General features: G+C 44.7%; 1 protein-coding gene across 7 annotated transcripts in view; it reads left to right on the top strand.

Moving 5' to 3' along the window:
• The window catches only part of LOC115208173 (msx2-interacting protein), a 31,503-nt gene extending 12,053 nt beyond the window's left edge, over nt 1–19,450 (top strand). For 4 of the 7 annotated variants that reach the window (XM_029776027.1, XM_029776031.1, XM_029776029.1 and 1 more), the window contains 8 exons: nt 1,082–1,195; nt 1,302–1,415; nt 1,510–1,610; nt 1,744–9,715; nt 9,842–9,925; nt 10,097–10,291; nt 15,963–16,124; nt 18,137–19,450. In XM_029776027.1, coding sequence (XP_029631887.1) covers nt 1,082–1,195; nt 1,302–1,415; nt 1,510–1,610; nt 1,744–9,715; nt 9,842–9,925; nt 10,097–10,291; nt 15,963–16,124; nt 18,137–18,268 — 8,874 coding nt within the window. In that variant the 3' untranslated portion in view covers nt 18,269–19,450. The remainder of the gene's footprint in view (nt 1–1,081; nt 1,196–1,301; nt 1,416–1,509; nt 1,611–1,743; nt 9,716–9,841; nt 9,926–10,096; nt 10,292–15,962; nt 16,125–18,136) is intronic. The other 3 variants (XM_029776028.1, XM_029776032.1, XM_029776033.1) reach the window with 3 other exon arrangements.
• Nucleotides 19,451–19,674: the final 224 nt, after the last annotated feature.

Genomic DNA, 19,674 nt, shown 5'->3' on the forward strand with positions numbered 1-19,674 from the left:
CAGGGAGGTGACCAAGAACCCAATGGTTACTTTGACAGAGCTCCTGAGTTCCTCTGTGGAGATGGTTGTCCTTCTGAGGGTTCTCCCATCTCTGCAGCACTCTACCAATCAGGCCTTTATGCTAGTGTGGCCAGATGGAAGCCACTCTTCAGTAAAAGGGACATGACAGCCTGCTTGGAGTTTGCCAAAGGGCACATAAAGGACATGAAAAACAAGATTCTCTGGTCTGATGAAACCAAGATTGAACTCTTTGGCCTGAATGCTAAGCATCACGTCTGGAGGAAACCTGGCACCATCCCTACGGTGAAGCATGGTGGTGGCAGCATCATGCTGGGAGACTAGTCATGATCGAGGGAAAGATGAACGGAGCAAAGTACAGAGAGATCCTTGATGAAAACCTGCTCAGGAGCTCTGACTGGGGCAAAGGTTCACCTTCCAACAGGACAACGACTCTAAGCACACAGCCAAGACAATGCAGGAGTGACTTCGGGACAAGTTTCTGAATGTCCTTGAGTGGCCCAGCCAGAGCCCGGATTTGAACCCGATCTAACATTTCTGAAGAGACTTGAAAATAGCTGTGCAGTGGTGCTCCCCATCCAACCTGACAAAGTTTGAGAGGATCTGGAAGACGAATGGGAGAAACTCCCCAAATACAGGTGTGCCAAGCTTGTAGCGCCATACCCAAGAAGACTCAAGGCTGTAATCGCTGCCAGAGGTGCTTCAACAAAGTACTGATTTAAAGGGTTTGAATACCTATTTAAATGTGATATTTCGGTTTTTAATTTTGAACACATTAGCAAACATTTCTAAAAACCTTTTTTGCTTTGTCGTGTGTGTGTGTGTGTGTGTGTGTGTGTGTGTGTGTGTGTGTGTGTGTGTGTGTATTAATGAGGGGGGGAACTATTTAATACGTTTTAGAATAAGGCTGTAACATAAAATGTGGAAAAAGTCAAGGGGACTGAGTACTTTCCAAATGCACTCTGTTAGTACAAAAGGAATTGCGTTCAGTGATAATGAAGTAACCTTAGCAATATGTTTTTCCCTGTTTCTACATCCTTGTTTGGTTCTGTCTCCTTTGCAGCTGGGTTTTGGGAAGAGTATGCCCACAACATGTGTTTGGCTGGACGGTTTGGCTTCCAACATCACAGAGCAATATCTCACACGTCACTTCTGCCGCTATGGACATGTAGTCAAGGTCCATACTCTTTTCTCCCCCTCCAATGTTTTTTAAGTCCCTGACATTCTATTAGACTATATTAGACATGTTATTCTAAACATGATTTTCCCTTTTCTTTCTATAGGTGGTGTTTGACAGGTTGAAGGGGATGGCTCTCATCTTGTATAACAACACAGATTTTTCACAGGCAGCTGTCAGGGAGACCAAAGGCTGGAAGATTGGCGGCAACAAAATAAAGGTATGACTAAACGAGTGTGACTTATTAGTGACTGACAGTTTCACAGTAAACCAGATGAAAGGAGACAAATTGTTGATTTGTTTTCTGTCTGCAGGTGGATTTTGCCAGCCAAGAGAGTCAGATGGCTTTTTATCGCTCTATGCAGGCCTCTGGGCAAGATATTAGAGACTTCTACGAAATTCCAACTGAAAGACGGTAAAGTTCACATTTTGTTATGTGAGGTGAATGAATTTGAGGGATTACTTTGAATTGTGTTTTCGGGTGTACTTTGATCTCACTTCAATGTTATTTTTTCCTCTCTCCTATTCCACAACCCCCTTCTTTACAGAGAGGAACGACCAAGACCTCCATACCATGAGTTCTCAGCAGAAAGAGCCTACTTTGAGAATGCACGCACCCCTGGCACCATTTACCCCGAAGATCCTCGCCGAGACTATCCTGCCCGCAGCCGTGAGCGGTATTCTGAATTGGAGCACTACCAGGGAGAACACTTTGACCCACGCTACCATGAAGACCCCCGGGAGTTCAGGGATTATCGAGATCCTTTTGAGCAGGACATTCGGAAGTACACATACATCCAGAGGGAGCGAGAAAGAGAGCGGGAGCGCTTTGAGGCAGACCATGGCATGTGGAGCCCCTCTCATCCACGGCGCCCGATCACCCCTTCTGCCTCCCCTTCACCATCTGAGCGTGCTCCCAGAGACCCAGAGCGACGGGTCTACAGTCAATCCTCTGAGCGAAGTGGTAGTTGCAGCTCACTCTCACCACCACGCTTTGACAAGACTGACAAGGCTCCACCTTTGGAACATGGAGCCAGCTCTAAGAGTGAGAGGTTGGAAAAAGACATCCACCTGGTTGAACCTGAGCGTGTTGCTGGGGCTGAGAAGAGCAAGCGGGGGAGACGAAAGGAGAAAGGTGACAAAGAAAAAGGGGAGAAGAGTAAGTCAAGGAAAGCAAAGGTGCAATCTCCCAGCATCCCACCGTCTGAGACAGAGCTAGAACCCAGCCTGGATGGAGGCTCTGGAAGGGGAAAGGTGTCAGACCAGGACATCCTTGACAGACAGAGGTATAAAGGTGACAACGACCCTCCTCCTTCAGATCCGACAACGTCAACCTCTCGCCATGAGCCTGTAAAAAGTGAGAGGCTTGAGTCGGGGAAAGGTGAGAACGCAGACAAGGATGGTAAAACACGATCCAAGAAACACCAAAAATATGACACTGGAAATGATGGGAAAGATCCATCAGTGGATTCTGATCGGTTGGCTGCGAGAAAGAGGCGCTTTGGAGATGCCAGTGGGAGAACCATTCGACAGAAGAGGAGAAGGCTGGAAGATGAGGATGGGAGTCAACCCCAAGACTTTGGAGCTAGCACTGCCTTTACAAAAGAGACTGATGGTGACAGTAAGGCTCAGCAAAAAGACTCACAGCGGAGGGATTCAAGATCCAAATCAGAGAGGCTGGTGTTTCTTGGCTGTCATAAAGAGGGTCAGGATCCTGCAATGAGAGGACAAGAAGAGCTGCCCGAGGGGAGCATGGACCCTATGGACTCAAAACGCCACCCTAGCCACAGTATGTCCAGAAGGTTCTCCCATGATGGGAACATGGACCAAGACAATGCAAGAGATCAAGATCCACAGAGCCCTTTCAAATATGGTGCACAAGACAATGACAAGGGTGTCAAGGAAGAGCCTCTGGATATTGATCTCTCCCAGAGTTACCGCAAACAGATGGAGCAAAGGAGGCTCCACCAACAGCTTCAAGAGCCAGACAAACAAGAAAAAGCTGGGAGTCCACAAGGCTTAGAAACGGAGGACCTGGAACACCGCAGTCTGGTACATGAAGTGGGCAAGCCACCTCAAGATGTCACAGATAATTTCCCATCTCATAAACTCAAGAAACTAGAGCAATTTGATGCAGATATCAGTGCCAAGAGGGGGGACCGTGTCTACAGGAGCTTCCGGCAAAAGAGTGAAGATCCTGAGTGGCACAACACTGCATCTCCAGGCTTGCAACACTTCTCTCATCATGCTGAGCAGGACTTTGCAGAATCTTTACATCTCAGGGAGGTTAAAACGGAGGATAAAAGCCACCCAGACCTGGAGCTGGCAGTCAAAAGGACACATACAACTCAAATGTCCAAGCCAAGCACTCCTTTACAACTTAGTGAAGAAGAGCGGGAAAAACGTTGGGAGAGCAGAGTCAAGCAAGATTTTTTACCCGACGTAAACTTCTCCAGAGGCATTGGAAAAAATACACACAATCGCAAGCGTTTGGAGTATGGAATTTTGCACGATTTGGAGCCTGGGGAAGTACGATCCGATTCTGAAGAGGATAGAGAACACAAACCACATTCTCCTATGCCCTCCACTTCTATGCCTTTCTCTGACAGGCAACGAGTGGACAGATTTTCAGACCCCAAGCTTGCCACTTTGGAGAGGATGAAGTTCTACTCCTTTGCACTTGACCAGACCATCACACCAGATACCAAGGCCCTGCTAGAGCGAGCAAAGTCTCTGTCCTCCTCTAGGGAGGACAACTGGTCTTTCTTGGATTATGATTCACACTTTGCTGGTTTGCGCAGCAGGAAAGATACTGAAAAGGTTGAATCAGCACCACGGCCTACACCCTCTTGGTACATGAAGAAGAAGAAAATTCGCAGTGGTGGGTCTGAAGACAAACTAGATGACAGGAAGGAAGACCCCAAGCCCAAGCCAGAGGAACATGAACGCAGGGAACTGTTTGCCTCCCGTTTCCTACACAGCTCAATCTTTGAGCAGGACTCAAGACGTCTTCAGCACCTTGAGCGAAAGCATGAGGACCCTGAGCAAAGTCAGGCTCAACAAACTGGTCAGCAAGGCCTGGCAGATGGCCAGCCTGACACAGAACCAGTTGTCCTCTTCCATAGCCGCTTTTTGGAGTTCACGCGGCTGCAACAGCAGAAAGACCAACAGTTACATGAAGTAAAAAGAGCAGATTCCATAGATCGTAATAGGGTGGAGAAGTCACCGGAGGCAGAACAGCAACCTCTGCCGTTTCCTAAAACCTCAGAACCGGTCATGGATCCAGAGACTAAACCAACTAGCCCTGCTGAGAACCACATGATTTCCCAGCCCCCACTTATGCCCAAGGAGATGTCTCCACTTAAGCAAATGTCTCCACCCCTTCCACCCAAGGGGATGTCTCCACCCAAGGGGATGTCTCCACCCAAGCGGATGTCTCCACCCCTTCCACCCAAGGAAATGTCTCCACCCCTTCCACCCAAGGAAATGTCTCCACCCCTTCCACCCAAGGAAATGTCTCCACCCAAGCAGGTGTCTCCACCCCTTCCACCCAAGGAAATGTCTCCACCCCTTCCACCCAAGGAAATGTCTCCACCCAAGCACATGTCTCCACCCCTTCCACCCAAGGAAATGTCTCCACCCAAGCACATGTCTCCACCCCTTCCCCCCAAGGAAATGTCTCCACCCAAGCATACGTCTCCACCCCTTCCACCCAAGGAAATGTCTCCACCCAAGGAAATGTCTCCACCCCTTCCACCCAAGGAAATGTCTCCACCTCTTCCACCCAAAGAGATGTCTCCACCCAAAGAGATGTCTCCACCCAAAGAGATGTCTCCAACAGTGGAAATACATGACATGTTTACTCCAGAGCCAAAGGGTCCAGAGCCAGCTGCCCCAGAACCTTTGACAAAAGAAAACAGAGAAAATGAACAGCTCCTTCCCCTCCTACAAATATCTCCCTGTGAGATGTTGCCCCCTGCTTCTGTTAATTTAGTAGCCCCTGAGCACATCCGTTCTGTGAGAAAAGTTAAAAGATCCCCTAGTGAAGAGAAATCTGAAGATGTAGCTCAGGATATTAAAATGTTGAACCCTGAGCAGTCTTCCAGCAGTGATTGCCTTCATGAAACATCAGTGAGTAGTTTTCTACCAGAGCCTGAGCTGGCACCTCCTGAATTACCACCTGAATTTTTAAGTTCCACCCCACCTAAACCTGTTGAGGAGATGGAGGTTTCAAAAGATGATACCAACACTGACAATATAGACACTGATGCAGAGGTGGAAAAGAAACTTGAACTCAATCAGACCCAGGTGCTTGTTGATAATGAAACCAGTGATGAGTCAATTTCACCACCTCAGAAGTCCAAGAACAAAAAGAGTAAGTCTCCTCAAGTCCCACTAACTCCTTTGGTTTCAACAACTAGTTCAGAGAAACCGCTTACCCGCAAGAGTGAACGCACAAAACGTGCATCATCCCCTAGAGCAGAGTCTTCAAAGGCAAGCTCAGATTCCAAATCCACAGGCAAGTCTCCCATACATGGAGCAGACCCTGAACATGGCACAGAGCAGAGTATATCTGTTGGAAGAGCAAGGCGTAGAAATGTGAAATCTGTGTATGCCACCCCAGTTGAGGAAGATGCCACTAAGGGGGCTGGAAAGGATGTAACTGAGTCACCCCGCACTGCACGGAAGCGAGGTGGAGACAAAGACAAGGAAGCAGCCCCTCAGCAACCGTTAGAGCAGGATTCCCTTGCACCTATTACTTCAAGGCGGGGACGCCCCCCTAAGAATCGGCGACAAGGAGAGGACATGTTAACAGCTAAAGGGGATAGATCAAAAATGGAGACCAAGGATACAGACTCCAATGAATCAGAGAGTAGTGAAAGAATTTCAAAAGTGTCAAAAGGCAGACATTCTCCTCATGGTCATAAAGCTTTGGCAAGTCAATTACCCATGCCCATAGCGACTGGATCAAGTAGGAAGGGGGACAAAACTGAGCCACCTGAAGATGTTTCTCAGCAGATGGATTTTACAGAAGACAGTTTGGCCATGCAGGATTCCACTGTCTCGTGTAAGGAAGATACTGTAGCACCAGCTATGACAAAGAAAGAGGAGAATGTTAAGCAACAACTAGGAACAGAGAAACCACGAGATAAAGACAGGCAGAAAAAGGACCCTGTTGACGAGAGTGCCAGTGGAACTAAATTTGGTGAGAAAGAGTCTGAACCACCAGTCGTGGAAGAACTGCCTCTATTGGAGAAAATGGAGAAGAGCGGGAGAGGAAAAGCTCCACGCTTGACACGGACTCCAAAATCGCCTGTCCTCAAGAACCTGAAGATCAGACTAAATGTCACTGAGGTGAAAGATTTGCTTCAAATGGGGGATGAGGAACCTGAAAATGGGGATGATTCTTCAAAAAAGTCCAAACCAGGCGAATCTACTAATGACCCATTATTAGAGTCTAGTCCAGGAAAAGATGTGAGTTCTAGCAACGAGGATAAAGATGAGAGCACACCAGAAACTAAGCCTCCAATAGATCCTAAAACTTTGCTACAACAGGAACAGGAGCTTGAGCAAGCTGTGGAGAACATTGCTAAACTGACAGACCCAACCCTCCCAGCAGAGTCACCAACTCCACTTGCCCCACCATCTGCAGAATTAAAAATTGAGACTGAGGAAGAGAAATCTGCCAATCCTGCTAGTGAGTATGAACTTGCTGCTGCCATTGATTCGATTATGGGTGAGGATATACCCGTCCCTCTGCCTCAAGAGCCGGTAATTAGTGCTGTTGTGGATTCAGACCTAGAGATTCCAACCTTCGTCCAGCCGACCAAGGAAGCTGAACCTGCGAGTAACATATCCCCTATTCAGGTGGAGTCCTTTTTCCCAACTACACCCAAGAAGGGTGCTAAGGGCAGAGCTAAAACACCAAAACGGTCTAAGAGCCAAAAATCAAACAAAAAGGACCCTGTAAAAGAAATTTCATCAGAACCGGAGAGCACCACTGTTATCACATCAGACAGCATACCCTCCAATTCACAGCCTGTTCCAGAAACTATTCCCTCAACCTCAGCTGCAGGTGTCATTACAACCACCTCTTGGAAGCCTAAAACTGAGCATTTGGCTCCTAAGGCTACGGACATGCCTAAAGAATCGAAGTTACCTCCGGTCCTTGCAGAGCAACCTCCACCTCAACATCTGAAACCTGTCTGCCCCCCAACCAAAAGTCCCACTCTCCCCAAGCCTCAACAACAACCACCACCACCTGAGTGCATCTCACCTTCACTTTCTCCACCCCCAACCCGGCCAAACATCAGGCCCACACAGCCAAGCAGGATCGCAGTTTCCCCACCAGATTGGCTCAACCAGTCCAAGGACGCAGGTGTCCCTTCCTCTCCTAGAACATCAGCAGCTTCCTTTGAGAATCCAGCAATTCCCTCTGACACTGAGCCCATGGAGACTGAGCGTAACAACAGTGACTTGCGTAGGATTCTCATGAAGCACAAGAATGTTTCACTCCCAGTCCCATGCAGTAGTTCTGTTCCTAGCAATTTGGGCACCTTATCCCTTAGGGATCCTCCCCACCTACCTGAAAGTAATACCCCAATGGTTGCTGTGACTAGTAAGACCTCTCTTAATGACAACAGGCCTCATCCAGCTCAGCCTGTAGTCCGGCCCCCAGCCTCACTACCATCCCCTGAGTCAAAGTCGGTAATTTCTGTTATCGCCTCCACTGCCACCTCTGTTATCAGTCGTGTTTGCAATCCACCTGACATGGAGAAGGTTAATATGTCAGTTGACAGAAATCCCGTAGTGGACATGCCACTTTCCAAGCAGACATACAGGCCGCCCAGCATGGAGGACAGGGACAGTGGTTCGTACCATGGACCATCAGTTGGCGAGGAGGGTGGAAGTGCTGGGAGGTACTTGGTTGAGAGCTCCGGTCTGGGTACAGGCTCCAGCCCAGGTCTAAGGGTGAATACCTCAGAGGGAGTGGTGGTGTTGAGTCACTCAGGACAGATCAAGGAGGGACCACAGAGGATAAGTGCCAAAATCAGCCAGATCCCACCAGCTACTGTAGTTGACATGGAATCTCAGCAGCTAGTGTCCATGCCCCAGATAAAACCAGATATGTATTCCCACTCCCAGTCAAACACTCCAAAGTGTCCTCCAATACAGACAGACCATGGGCACCTTAAGACGCAACAAACGGTTTCCTCCATTAAACAAGAAAACACTGGTATGGAAAAGTTAGAATCTCCCTACCCATCAGGGCCTCAAGGAGGAGTCGTGAAGAGGCTCCAGCAGACAGTTGGTAATCCACAAGTGATGGGTTACCATCATTCAGAGTTCACAATGTTATTGAAGCATCCAAAGAAAGTGGATGGGGCTGACGCTATGAACGCTGACGGGTGTAAACCATCTTGGACCTCTGCCATAAGTCCTGCAATGAGCCCCCACCTTCCCTCTCCGGCTGGCAACCACGTAGGCTTTGTTCCCGGTTCGGCCACTGACAGAACTCCCTCACATCTCAGTGGGGTCAAACAGGAGCCCCGTTCTCCTCGCAAGTCAGGCCATCCACATTCTCCGTTCACTAAAGTGTCCTCTCCCATCGGCTCCTCCTCTCCCAAAGGCCTCCCTGGGATGCTGCCCTCTGGCCTGCCCGCCATGCAGCAGTATGTCACCAGTGTCCACCACCCTGAGCAGTCTGTCATCATGCAACCTCACAGTGCTCACGGTGGCATTGGAAGGATGTCACCCCATCGTGCCTCCCAAGCAATCCCCATGGGGCACCTTGTCCAAGGAGAGGTCAGGGTGAACACGCCACCCCTATCTGTCATGAGTTTCGCGATGCATGGAGACCCTCTTGCCTCTCCCTGGTCTGGTCCTCTCCAGCAACGCCCCACCTCGCCCCAGGCCGTAGGCAGAGACATAGTCCTCAAGGTTAACCCTGGGAATGTGAGGGGCCATGAGGGAGAGCAAGACGATGCCAGGCGCTTCCATCAGGCCGCAGGGAGACAATCTGCCGCACAGCTGAAAGCAGAGACTATGCAGCCGGATCCCCGTGGGGCTCTACTTAGCGGGCTGCAGCTGGACCCGTACATGTCGCCCAGGGACTTGCGTGTGCTCATGCACCACCCTCAGGGAGAGCGCTCGGCCCCAGAGCCACACCAGGGACACATCCAAGAGACTGTCCCACCCTCCTCAACATCTACCAACATCACCTCGTCGATGTCCCCCAGGGCACATCTGCTGGCTAAAGGTGTGTCCGAGAAGGATGTCACAAAGCCACAAGAGGTCAAGAGGCCACACTCTCCTCTGAAGGATGGGATGATGGGGTTTCGGCCAAGTATGGCCGCCATGGCGTCCCCGCAAAGGGTGCAGCTGCTGCCATCAGGGACGGGAGCTTCTTTCTCGGAGTATCCAGGAATTTACACCAACACCCGGGCCATCCATTCACAGATCACTGAGACCTCCCCTTTTGGGATCAACCAGGTACCTCTCAACATCACTTCTGCCTTAGTGAGTTAAAACCTATTCAATGTAATTTTATATCTCCACGATTTAAAAATGATCATGTGGTAGTGTCTTAAATGATGTTTGAAAACCAACTTCTTTATACTAAAATCGATTTGTTCTGGTCCTCAGGGTGCAGATCCCAGCCAGTCACAAGCTGATGTCAAGGTGAAACAAGTTGGACAGCAACCTGTCAACATGGTGCAGCTGCTCACGGTGAGTCACTTGGATATATGGAAATGGGGAGTAAAGGGTAAAACCGGACAGAGAGGTAAGGCCAAGAGCTTTGGGCAAAGTGGACTGGATAAAGTGTAGTAAAGGAAAACTATTCGCAATTATATTCCGTTTTTATATCACTTAAAATATATATTTTCTCTGTTTGAGCAGAAGTACCCGATAGTGTGGCAAGGGCTGCTGGCACTGAAAAATGACCAGGCTGCTGTCCAGTTGCATTTTGTCTGTGGCAACAAAGGATTGGCTCTACGGTCACTGCCCCTACCAGAGGGAGGATCGCTGCTTCGGATCGTCCAGAGAATGAGACTCGAGGCGTCACAACTGGATGGTGTGGCTAGAAGAATGACAGTAAGTTTCTTGTCCCTGTTCATGAATTGTTTACATTGGGATGAGAGTCCATTTTTAAGGTTGGGCGATTTTGTTACGATTGCATCGTCTGTTGACGGTGTTTGACGGCCATCGTCGTCGGGGACGACATCGAGATGTCACAAACGATGGTTCAGCGTAAGTGGACTTGGCTGCCCTGCCGAAATCTGGCAGCACACAACAGCGCAGTGAGCACACAGCAGGGCGACGTGCCAAATGGCCTTTTCCCTAATTGCCATAGCCTAAGTAGTTGGACAATTAACATAATGCAAGAGAACAATGTAGATTGTGGAAAGAGCGTAGAGCACCAAAGCAGCACAAGATGTCAGATAGGGTCTGTTTTTTTCCCCCTCTCTTCTCCTATTTCGGATGATCATGGGCCTTTTGCAGAGGACACTCAGTTGTCTGGCTTATTGTTTTAAAATCTTAATTTCCCCTTTTTCTCCTTAATCCCCGTTCAATTTCAATGTGACTAGTTGGCCTAGGCATGGCCTACTCTTTCGCGATCAACCATCGAATGAATCTATAGGCCAGCTCAGAAAGTTGTTTACGAATAGCCTAAATAAGAACATAGGATAGTAAAAACGAGAGAGCGAACAAACTAGACTAATCGAATAGGAAGTTTAAACAAACCTGGTACATTTCTGCTTTACTTAACGTGTAGGCGAAATAAATAGTGCTGTCGGAAAACCCCTCGCAAACCAAACAGCTAATAATATAGGCCTACACGTCGACTACTGTCAATAAAAGTTGAAGTAAATGTTACTTTGACAAATTCAACTTCTAAACTAATATTTATATTGGCAGTCTTTATTAATGTCCTTGAATTGTGCAACGGGCAATCTTAACCCTTTACACTCATGGGAATTGGCCTATATAGATGGGGCCAATTTGAAATGTTTCTTATAGAATAAATATGAAAAGCATATGCATAACCATGAAAGGAAAGTTTTTGGAGATTATGGGAAAATTATTCGACCAAAGGTGAGGACACAACAGCTCACCTGACACGACTGAATCCAAACATTACACTGTTGATTTTTATGTGTATTTTACATTTACTGTATTTTTTTCCCCCACATTTGTTGAAAAGAAATCTTCAAATACTCTGGATACATTCAGGAACATAATATTCCTGGAAATTGTGGGGTAGGTGCAACATAAGACAAAAAATGACAAGGGTTTAAGTGAGAGGGCTAACAGGCGTCTCCAAAGTGGTCACACACTTCTCCAAAGTGTGCACAGCTCCTATTTAAGGTTCTAGCTGTGCCGTTGAGAAACTAAAAAAAGCACACTTAGTTTTATTTGGAACACAACTCTGCATCACCGCCCTCACACATTTACATTTTAGTCATTTAGCAGACGCTCTTATCCAGAGCGACTTACAGTAGTGAATGCATACATTTCATTTCATACATTTTTTTTTTTTTTTTTTTCCTGTGCTGGCCCCCCGTGGGAATCGAACCCACAACCCTGGCGTTGCACACACCATGCTCTACCAACTGAGCTACAGGGAAGGCTATAACACACACCGGTCAAATATAAAGCGCAATATGGGTCAGGTGGTTGTCATTTGAAAGCCGGTTCTATTGCCAACATGACTAGCTAAGTTCTAAAATCCGATATTACAATGTAATTCAGTGAAACAGATCATCATTTTTGGTTTGCATAGAAAGAAGTCATGAGTGCGTTCAGGTGTGTGTGCCGCGGCAAATTTTCTTGACAATAGACAAACAAGCTCATATTCATCAGAACAACCAAGGATATGCCATGTCATCTTGCAATTACATCAAACCGGGTGATCATAAATGATAACACTGTATATGACAAGTTTTATGTGAAGTGCACATTTGGGGTTTGGCTTGCTTTTATGACAGAGCAGTATTTATTATAATCCTCAACGTCTCCTCTTTGAAACTGCATGGAGTCCTCTTATTTTACAGCAGTCAACCCGCATACGGGTACGAGTGTAAAGGGCTGTGGCAGTCACAAGGTTTTATCAGATGGTAATTGTCAAGCAAATAACTGTCGTTCTCGTGGAAATTGACGTCTAATTAACAGATTTTGCATCTCCTGACTTCCACACACATCCTACAAGCCACTGATGCAGATCTTTGGAACATCTACATTTTTAAAAAGTCTAATAAATCCATTTAATACAGCCTGCACCTTATAGCCAAATCCATTTTTTTTTTAATTATTATTTTATAGAATGAAAAATACAATTGAACAAAGCTGAATAAAATAGAATGCACCTGCGGCTATTGTGTTGAGCGGTTAACAAAAAATAAATAGGTACTTGTATATGCTTAATTTAGAGTTAGTAATGTAAGTTTAGTTCTACAAACGTTGGGCTATACTTTTGGACACATTGTAAGGCTGCATGATGCAACTAATGATTTGAACAAAAGTAGCTTGAAAGGTTTGAGCTCTGCTTTGATTTGTCAGCCAACAAGATGAGTAGGCCTAACGAACAGCAAAAGCACTAGCCTGCGTCAATCTACTATCCTCCATAGTACAAAAGTTGACCTGTTCTGTGCAAGAAATAAATATTCCAAACATAGTCTGGGACAATTGTGGGATGCCACATTGAAAGTCACTGAGCTCTTCAGCAAGGCCATTCTGCTGCCAATGTTTTCCTATGGATATTGCATGGCTGTGGGCTCGATTTTATACAACTGTCAGCAACGGTGTGGCTGAAATAGCCAAATCCACATACTTTTGTATATATAGTATGTGTGTAGATTGACAAAGCGAAGAAAGGTTTTTAGATATTTTTGCAAATTTATATATAAAAAAAAATACCTTATTTACGTAAGTATTCAGACCTTTTTGATATGAGACTCAAAATTGAGCTCAGGTGCATCCTGTTTCCACTGATCATCCTTGATGTTTCTGCAACTTGAGTGGAGTCCACCTGTGGTAAATTCAATATATTGGACATGATTTGGAAAGGCACACACCTGTCTAAGGTCCCACAGTTGACAGTACAAAGACTCTCAGACCATGAGAAACAAGATTCTCTGGTCTGATGAAACCAAGATGGAACTCTTTGGCCTGAATGCCAACCGTCACGTCTGGAGGAAACCTGGCGCCATCCCTACGATGAGGCGTGGTGGTGGCAGCATCATGCTGTGGGGAAGATTGCCAGCGGTGGAGACTAGTCAGGATGGAGGGTAGGATGAACGGAGTGAAGTACAGAGATCCTTAATGAAAACCTGCTCCAGAGTGCTCAGGACCTCAGACTGGGGCAACAGGACAACGACCCTAAGCACACAGCCAAGACAATGCAGGAGTGGCTTCGGGACAAGTCTCTGAATGTCCATGAGTGGTCCAGCCAGAGCCCGGACTTGAACCCGATCTAACATCTCTGGAGAGACCCAACAATAGCTGTGCAGCAACGCTCCCCATCCAACTGGACAGAACTTGAGGATCTGTAGCGAAGATTGGGAGAAACTCCCCAAATACAGGTGTGCCAAGCTTGTAGCATCATACCCAAGAAGACTCGAGGCTGTAATCGCTGCCAAAGGTGCTTCAACAAAATACTGAGTGAAGGGTCTGAATACTTATGTAAATGTGATATTTACATTAGATTTTTTTGCTAATTTATAAAAAATGTAAACGTTATGGGATATTGTGTGTAGATTGATGTAAGAATTTTTAAATCAATTTGAGAATAAAGCTGTAGCGTAACGAAATGTGGAAAAATTCAAGAGGTCTGAATACTTTCCATAGGCACTGTGTGTGTGTGTATAAAATATACACGCGCATACACATGGTAGGCCTATTAAGATATAGATTTTTTATTTGTCATGTCAGAAAACACTGTATTCTAAGTGCCCACTATTACATTATACCTATAGAATTAGAACTGGTCGATCTTCAAGGCATTCCTAGTTGATCACCAAACAGGTTTGTAGAAAAGCCAACGATAAAGCCTTTTGCTCATATAAAAAAAGATTTCTCATGCGTTGTTGGCGGTAGGTGCACTTGATTCAGAAGTCATGTGCGCCGGGTAGGCAAATTGTTCCCGTTTTTAACCATTTATTTTGTCTGAACGGACAAACTCCAGCTTCCCGGCAGACCAGGAGAGCTGTGGCTAAATTGCGCTGGCCAATCTGATTAGCTCAAATTACCATGCCTACAGCTTCCACGACTCTACAGCAAAGTTTACTAGCCTACGTGAGATTTCATAACTTTTAAAACCATGACCAGAGTGTGGCTGTCAAAGAATAAAGCAAAGAGCTGCTGTTTTTGAGTGAGTTCATGTTAAAAATGTGATTCAAACACTTTTACAAAACATAAAACTCACTTCTCCCTACTTCCACTCGCGCTGCAGCTGCAATGAATGAGTTGCCAAGTGTATCGGTAGCCCTGCGTTTTTATTATTAGCAGCTCGTCGTGTCTTTTAATATTGAGGAATATTTCACTTTCTCTGGTTATAGGAGCAACGAATTTGTGCACGAGGCACAAATAATGTAGTGCGTCTCGAGTTTCGCCATCGTGTGGACGATGTGTCCCCTCAGGTCAGTCTAACCCAGGAAGGGAGAGAACAGGGACTGTGAGGCGGACCCTCTTCTGCTCTCTCCCTCCGCTGAGACTGACCATCAGATGCAGGTACCATCAGTCCAGTAAAATAAAAAAGCAAATGATTTCAATTGATGCTTTGCCTTGCAAGTGATCAATTTAGTTACCAAAGCTCGAATTTTGAAATATAATATGGTCTGAGAAAAACAATATTGACAGGCCAAGCATAGCCAATATGCTGGGATAATGTGTTAGTGCAGTAGGCCTAACCTCATTCCTACAGAACAGTTTTTATTACGTTAATGTTGTATAGGCTTACATTTTTTAAGTTAAAACATATCTGAGCGGTAGATTTCAGCTTGCTTTTTGACTGCGAAAGTGAACTTGACTCAAAGGTTGGTGACCGCTCGATTGAATAATCAGTCTATTTCCATAATGCCAACATTTCACCCAAGTGTTTTGATCTAAATCGCAATTGTAATATTTGGTTAAAACTAAGGCCAAGATTTGATGCCGATATTGTGCAGCCCTACGTAACAGTATAAAACAATCAGAATGGAAAATCTTTGTGCTGCTACCCTAGGGTTATGCACAACTCATGAAGCAAATTTTGAACTTTTTTATTATTCATAAACGTAAACTGCCATCATACCGTTTAACAATGTGAAAAATATTGTGATATGATTTTTTGGCCATATGTCATCACAATCTTATCTGATTATAATAGACCAATAACTGTTCATCTGGGTAAGGGGTGGGATCTAGACCATCCTATCAGTCAATCAGGGCTGTGTATTTAAATGTCTTCAAATTAGTTTCCTAACACCCACACAATTACTGAGCATTTCAATGGTCAAAAGAACCTCAGGGAAATGAATGATAAATATATTCTTGAGTTATTTTCATTAAATAAACAGTGATTAAAAAAATAATAATAATTTAAGACTGCATGGGGACTTTTTGGCCCAGATCAAGTGGAGGCAAACAGCAAGTGAGTGGATCCTACATGAGGAAAATGTTTAACTTATAACCTAGTCTCTCAGCAACTAAAGTAATGGTCAAGAATTTCTAGCATTCATCTACATCACATGTCCTTGGTCTAATTTGATTTATGTTCTGTCTACTGCAGGGGGAGAGTGAGTTCTGTCTCCTGCTAGCTCTGCCATGTGGACGGGACCAGGAGGATGTCCTGAACCAGACCCAGGCCCTAAGAACCGCTTTCATCAACTACCTACAGGCCAAGCTGGCTGCAGGCATCATCAATGTCCCCAACCCAGGCTCCAATCAGGTGGGTCTCAGTCTGCCTATTTAGGTGTTTGCTACAGTCGATGTCTGTTTTTGCAAACCATCAGCCACTCCTTGTTTTTGATCAAATGTAATTTGTTAGTAAATGTGAAGTTATACACTCCCCTATGTATTTATTTGGACAGTGAAGCTAAAATTGTTCATTTGGCTCTGTACTCCAGCATTTTGGATTTGAAATCAAATGTTTTGTGAGGTGACAGTACCGAATGGCACATTCTTTATTTTTCGGTATGTCAGTTGTACAGTTTAGAAATGAATGCACTTTATGTATCCCCCATTTTGAAGGTGTCATAAGTATTTGGACAAATTCACTTATAGTGCAGTCAAACTATATTTTCCTGTGTTTTATATTTATTTCCACACTGAGGTTGGAAGAATACTGTGAAAATGATAATGCCATTTTAGTGTAAGAGCTGTTATAAAAGACAGTCTGAAATGTAAGCATGTTTTGGTGGGATGGAGTTTTGGCCTGCCTGGTGGCATCACCAGGTGGTAAATTAGTTAATAGACCAATAAGAAAGAGTTCCAAAACCCTCTGCCAAACAGCTAGTTTTCAGTTTTCCCCTCCCCACTCAGACCACTCCCAGACAGTCCAAGCTAAATTCTTGCTTGAGAAATTGCTCTTTGCTAAGAAGCTATTTTTGTTTCTTTTTGACCATTTTAATTGAAAACAATCACAGTAAGAAAGTTAATTGTTATCCAGAAATGAGTTGATATTGAGATTTTAAAAAAGGCAGCATTGCAGTCAAGTTAAATATTTGGTCCCATATTCCTAGCATGCAATGACTACATCAAGCTTGTGACTCTACAAACTTGTTGGATGCATTTTAAGTTCGTTTTGGATGTTTCAGATTATGTTGTGACTAATAGAAATTAATGGTAAATAATATTGTCATTTTGGAGTCACTATTGTAAATAAGAATGTTTCTTAACACTTCATCAATGTGGCTGCTACCATGATTATGAATGAATGAATGAATGAATGAATGAATGAATGAATGAGAAAGTTAGATCGACAAAGCCCCCAAAACATTACCTATAATGGGAGGTATGATATTTATGGCTCTAACTTTCTTTCACGATTCATTCATGATTATCCATAATCATGGTAGCATCCACATTATTAATGTAGAAGTGTTCAGAAATGTATTATATTCTTATTTACAATAAGTGACTCCAAAATGACACAATACATTATTTACCATTCATTTCTATTGAGCACAACATAATCCGAAAAACAACCAAAACAAACTGCAAATGCATCCAGCAAGTTTGTAGTAGTCATTGTGCTTGGAATATGGGATCAAATACTAAACTTTAGACATTTTATACACTAAGTGAATTTGCCCAAATTACTTATGACGCCTTCAAATGGGTGGATTACATAAGGCTCTTTCATTTCTAAATGCTAAAACGGATGTGTATGAAATTACCCTAAAATAAAAGGTGACATACTGTCCTGTTGCTTAATATACATTTGTTTTTTTTGGTCATTTTAACCCCCATTTTTCTCCCCAATTTCATTATTACGATCTTGTCTCATTGGGCTCAGGAGAGGCGAAGGTCGAGTCATGCGTCCTCCGAAGCATGACCCGCCAAACTGCGCTTCTTAACACCTGCTCGCTTAACCAAGAAACCAGCCGCACCAATGTGTCGGCGGAAACACCATTCAACTGATGACTGTAGTCAGCCTGTAGGTACCCGGCCTGCCACAATGAGTCGCTAGAGCACGATGAGCTTAATAAAGCCCACCCCCCGGCCAAACCTAACCCTGACGACGCTCAGCCAATTGTGCGCTGACCTATGGGACTCCCGGGATCGAACCCCAGGCTGTAGTGATGCCGCAACACTGCGATGCAAGGCCAATATAAAACATTTGATCTCAAATCCAAAATGCTGGAATATAGAGACAAATTAAGTTTACTTCAATGTGTGTGAGTTGTTTTAGATTTTTTTTTGTCTTTAAACTGATCCATTTCTATCTCTCTTCTCTAGCCTGCCTACGTGTTGCAGATATTCCCACCATGTGAGTTTTCAGAGAGCCACCTATCCCGGCTAGCCCCTGACCTCCTCAACCGGATCTCCAATATCTCCCCTCACCTCATGATCGTCATCACCTCCGTTTAACGACCCCTCCCCCAGCGGGAAAAGGGAACCACCTCTTCTCTTCAGTGGACGTACTTAACGTTGAGCCTCAGGAACCAAGAGGAATGGCAGGATCGTTGCTCCTGGAGACACTGGGAACATGTAGGAATAACGTCCTATTGGAACTTTTACCTTTTCCATATCAAATTTTTTTTTTGTCAATCCTGGTATTTTTGTCCTTCTCAAAAGAGCGAGCTCAGGGATGGACCAGACCAGAGCCCTATATGTGTCCATTCTTATTGGACATTTTTTTTTTTTTTCCTGCTGTATTTGTATTTATTGGGGGAGTTTTATTTTTACGTAGGGAGATACTTTGAAGAAAAATCTGGATGTTTGATGAAAAGAATGAGTGACTAACTGTGTGGCCTTTTTTTCTTCATCTTTTTAATGATTATGGTTCATTTTTCATAAAGGATCATAGGTCATTGTACAACAATGGCAAAAACAGACATTTCAACATGTATTTAAACGTCATTTTTCAGCCTATCCCATAGAGGAGAAAGAATTAACTTCAAAATACTATTAGGGCATGTCTCAAATGGCTCCCTACTCCTCATATAGTGCACTACTTAGGGCCCTGGTCAAAAGTAGTACACGAAGGAAATAGGGTGCCATTTGGGACTCCTAGATCTTGTAGAGAGGACAGTGTCAGCCTAACAAACCCCTTTGATTCCACCAGCTCTGCTGTTCCATTTTCTCTCTACTCAAACCAGACAAGGCTCTTCCCTTCCACCTGTTTCCGCATTATACGAGCAACAGTGGGATTAAAGAGTTTTTGGAATACTGGACTCTGTAAATATTTTAAATATTTAAAACGGACAAAATGGAACTTGAGATGACTTGACACCAAGAGACTTCCAACCAACCGTGGAAATACGAGATGGTAAGGTGGGATTGCTGGGGTTGTAAGGAAGGACGCAGATGAAACCCCTTGATTTTGTGGAGTAAATGCTTCTAATACAGCAGGTTGGCAAACTCTCGTGTGGAGTTTGCTGAGGGCACATCACATTTTGTTACTCCAATAAAAAAACAATCCAGAAAACTTGAACATTAAATGAGCTCTTTTATTTCATCTGGATGTTTGTCATTGTTGTTTCTCTTTGAGATGATGTCTGTTTGAAATAAATGTTTGAACATTGTGTAAATATAATCTGTATTCTGTTACGGTTCAGTAAAGGCCTACTTCATTCCTGAGGGTTAGGTTTATGTAACATATTGATTGATACAGGATGTGGTGTTGGGTTAGGGGATTTCCCTTCACATTGTCAAGTATTTGGAAGTGAATTCCATTATTAATGGAACATTCTATAGCATTTAATCACTGATACTGTCTATCAGAGGGGTTAATGTGCATTGGAATTGTTGCATATGTGACACAGGCCAAGTCC

The sequence above is a fragment of the Salmo trutta genome, chromosome 14 (assembly GCF_901001165.1).
Source record: "Salmo trutta chromosome 14, fSalTru1.1, whole genome shotgun sequence".
Classification (NCBI taxonomy): Eukaryota; Metazoa; Chordata; class Actinopteri; order Salmoniformes; family Salmonidae; genus Salmo; species Salmo trutta.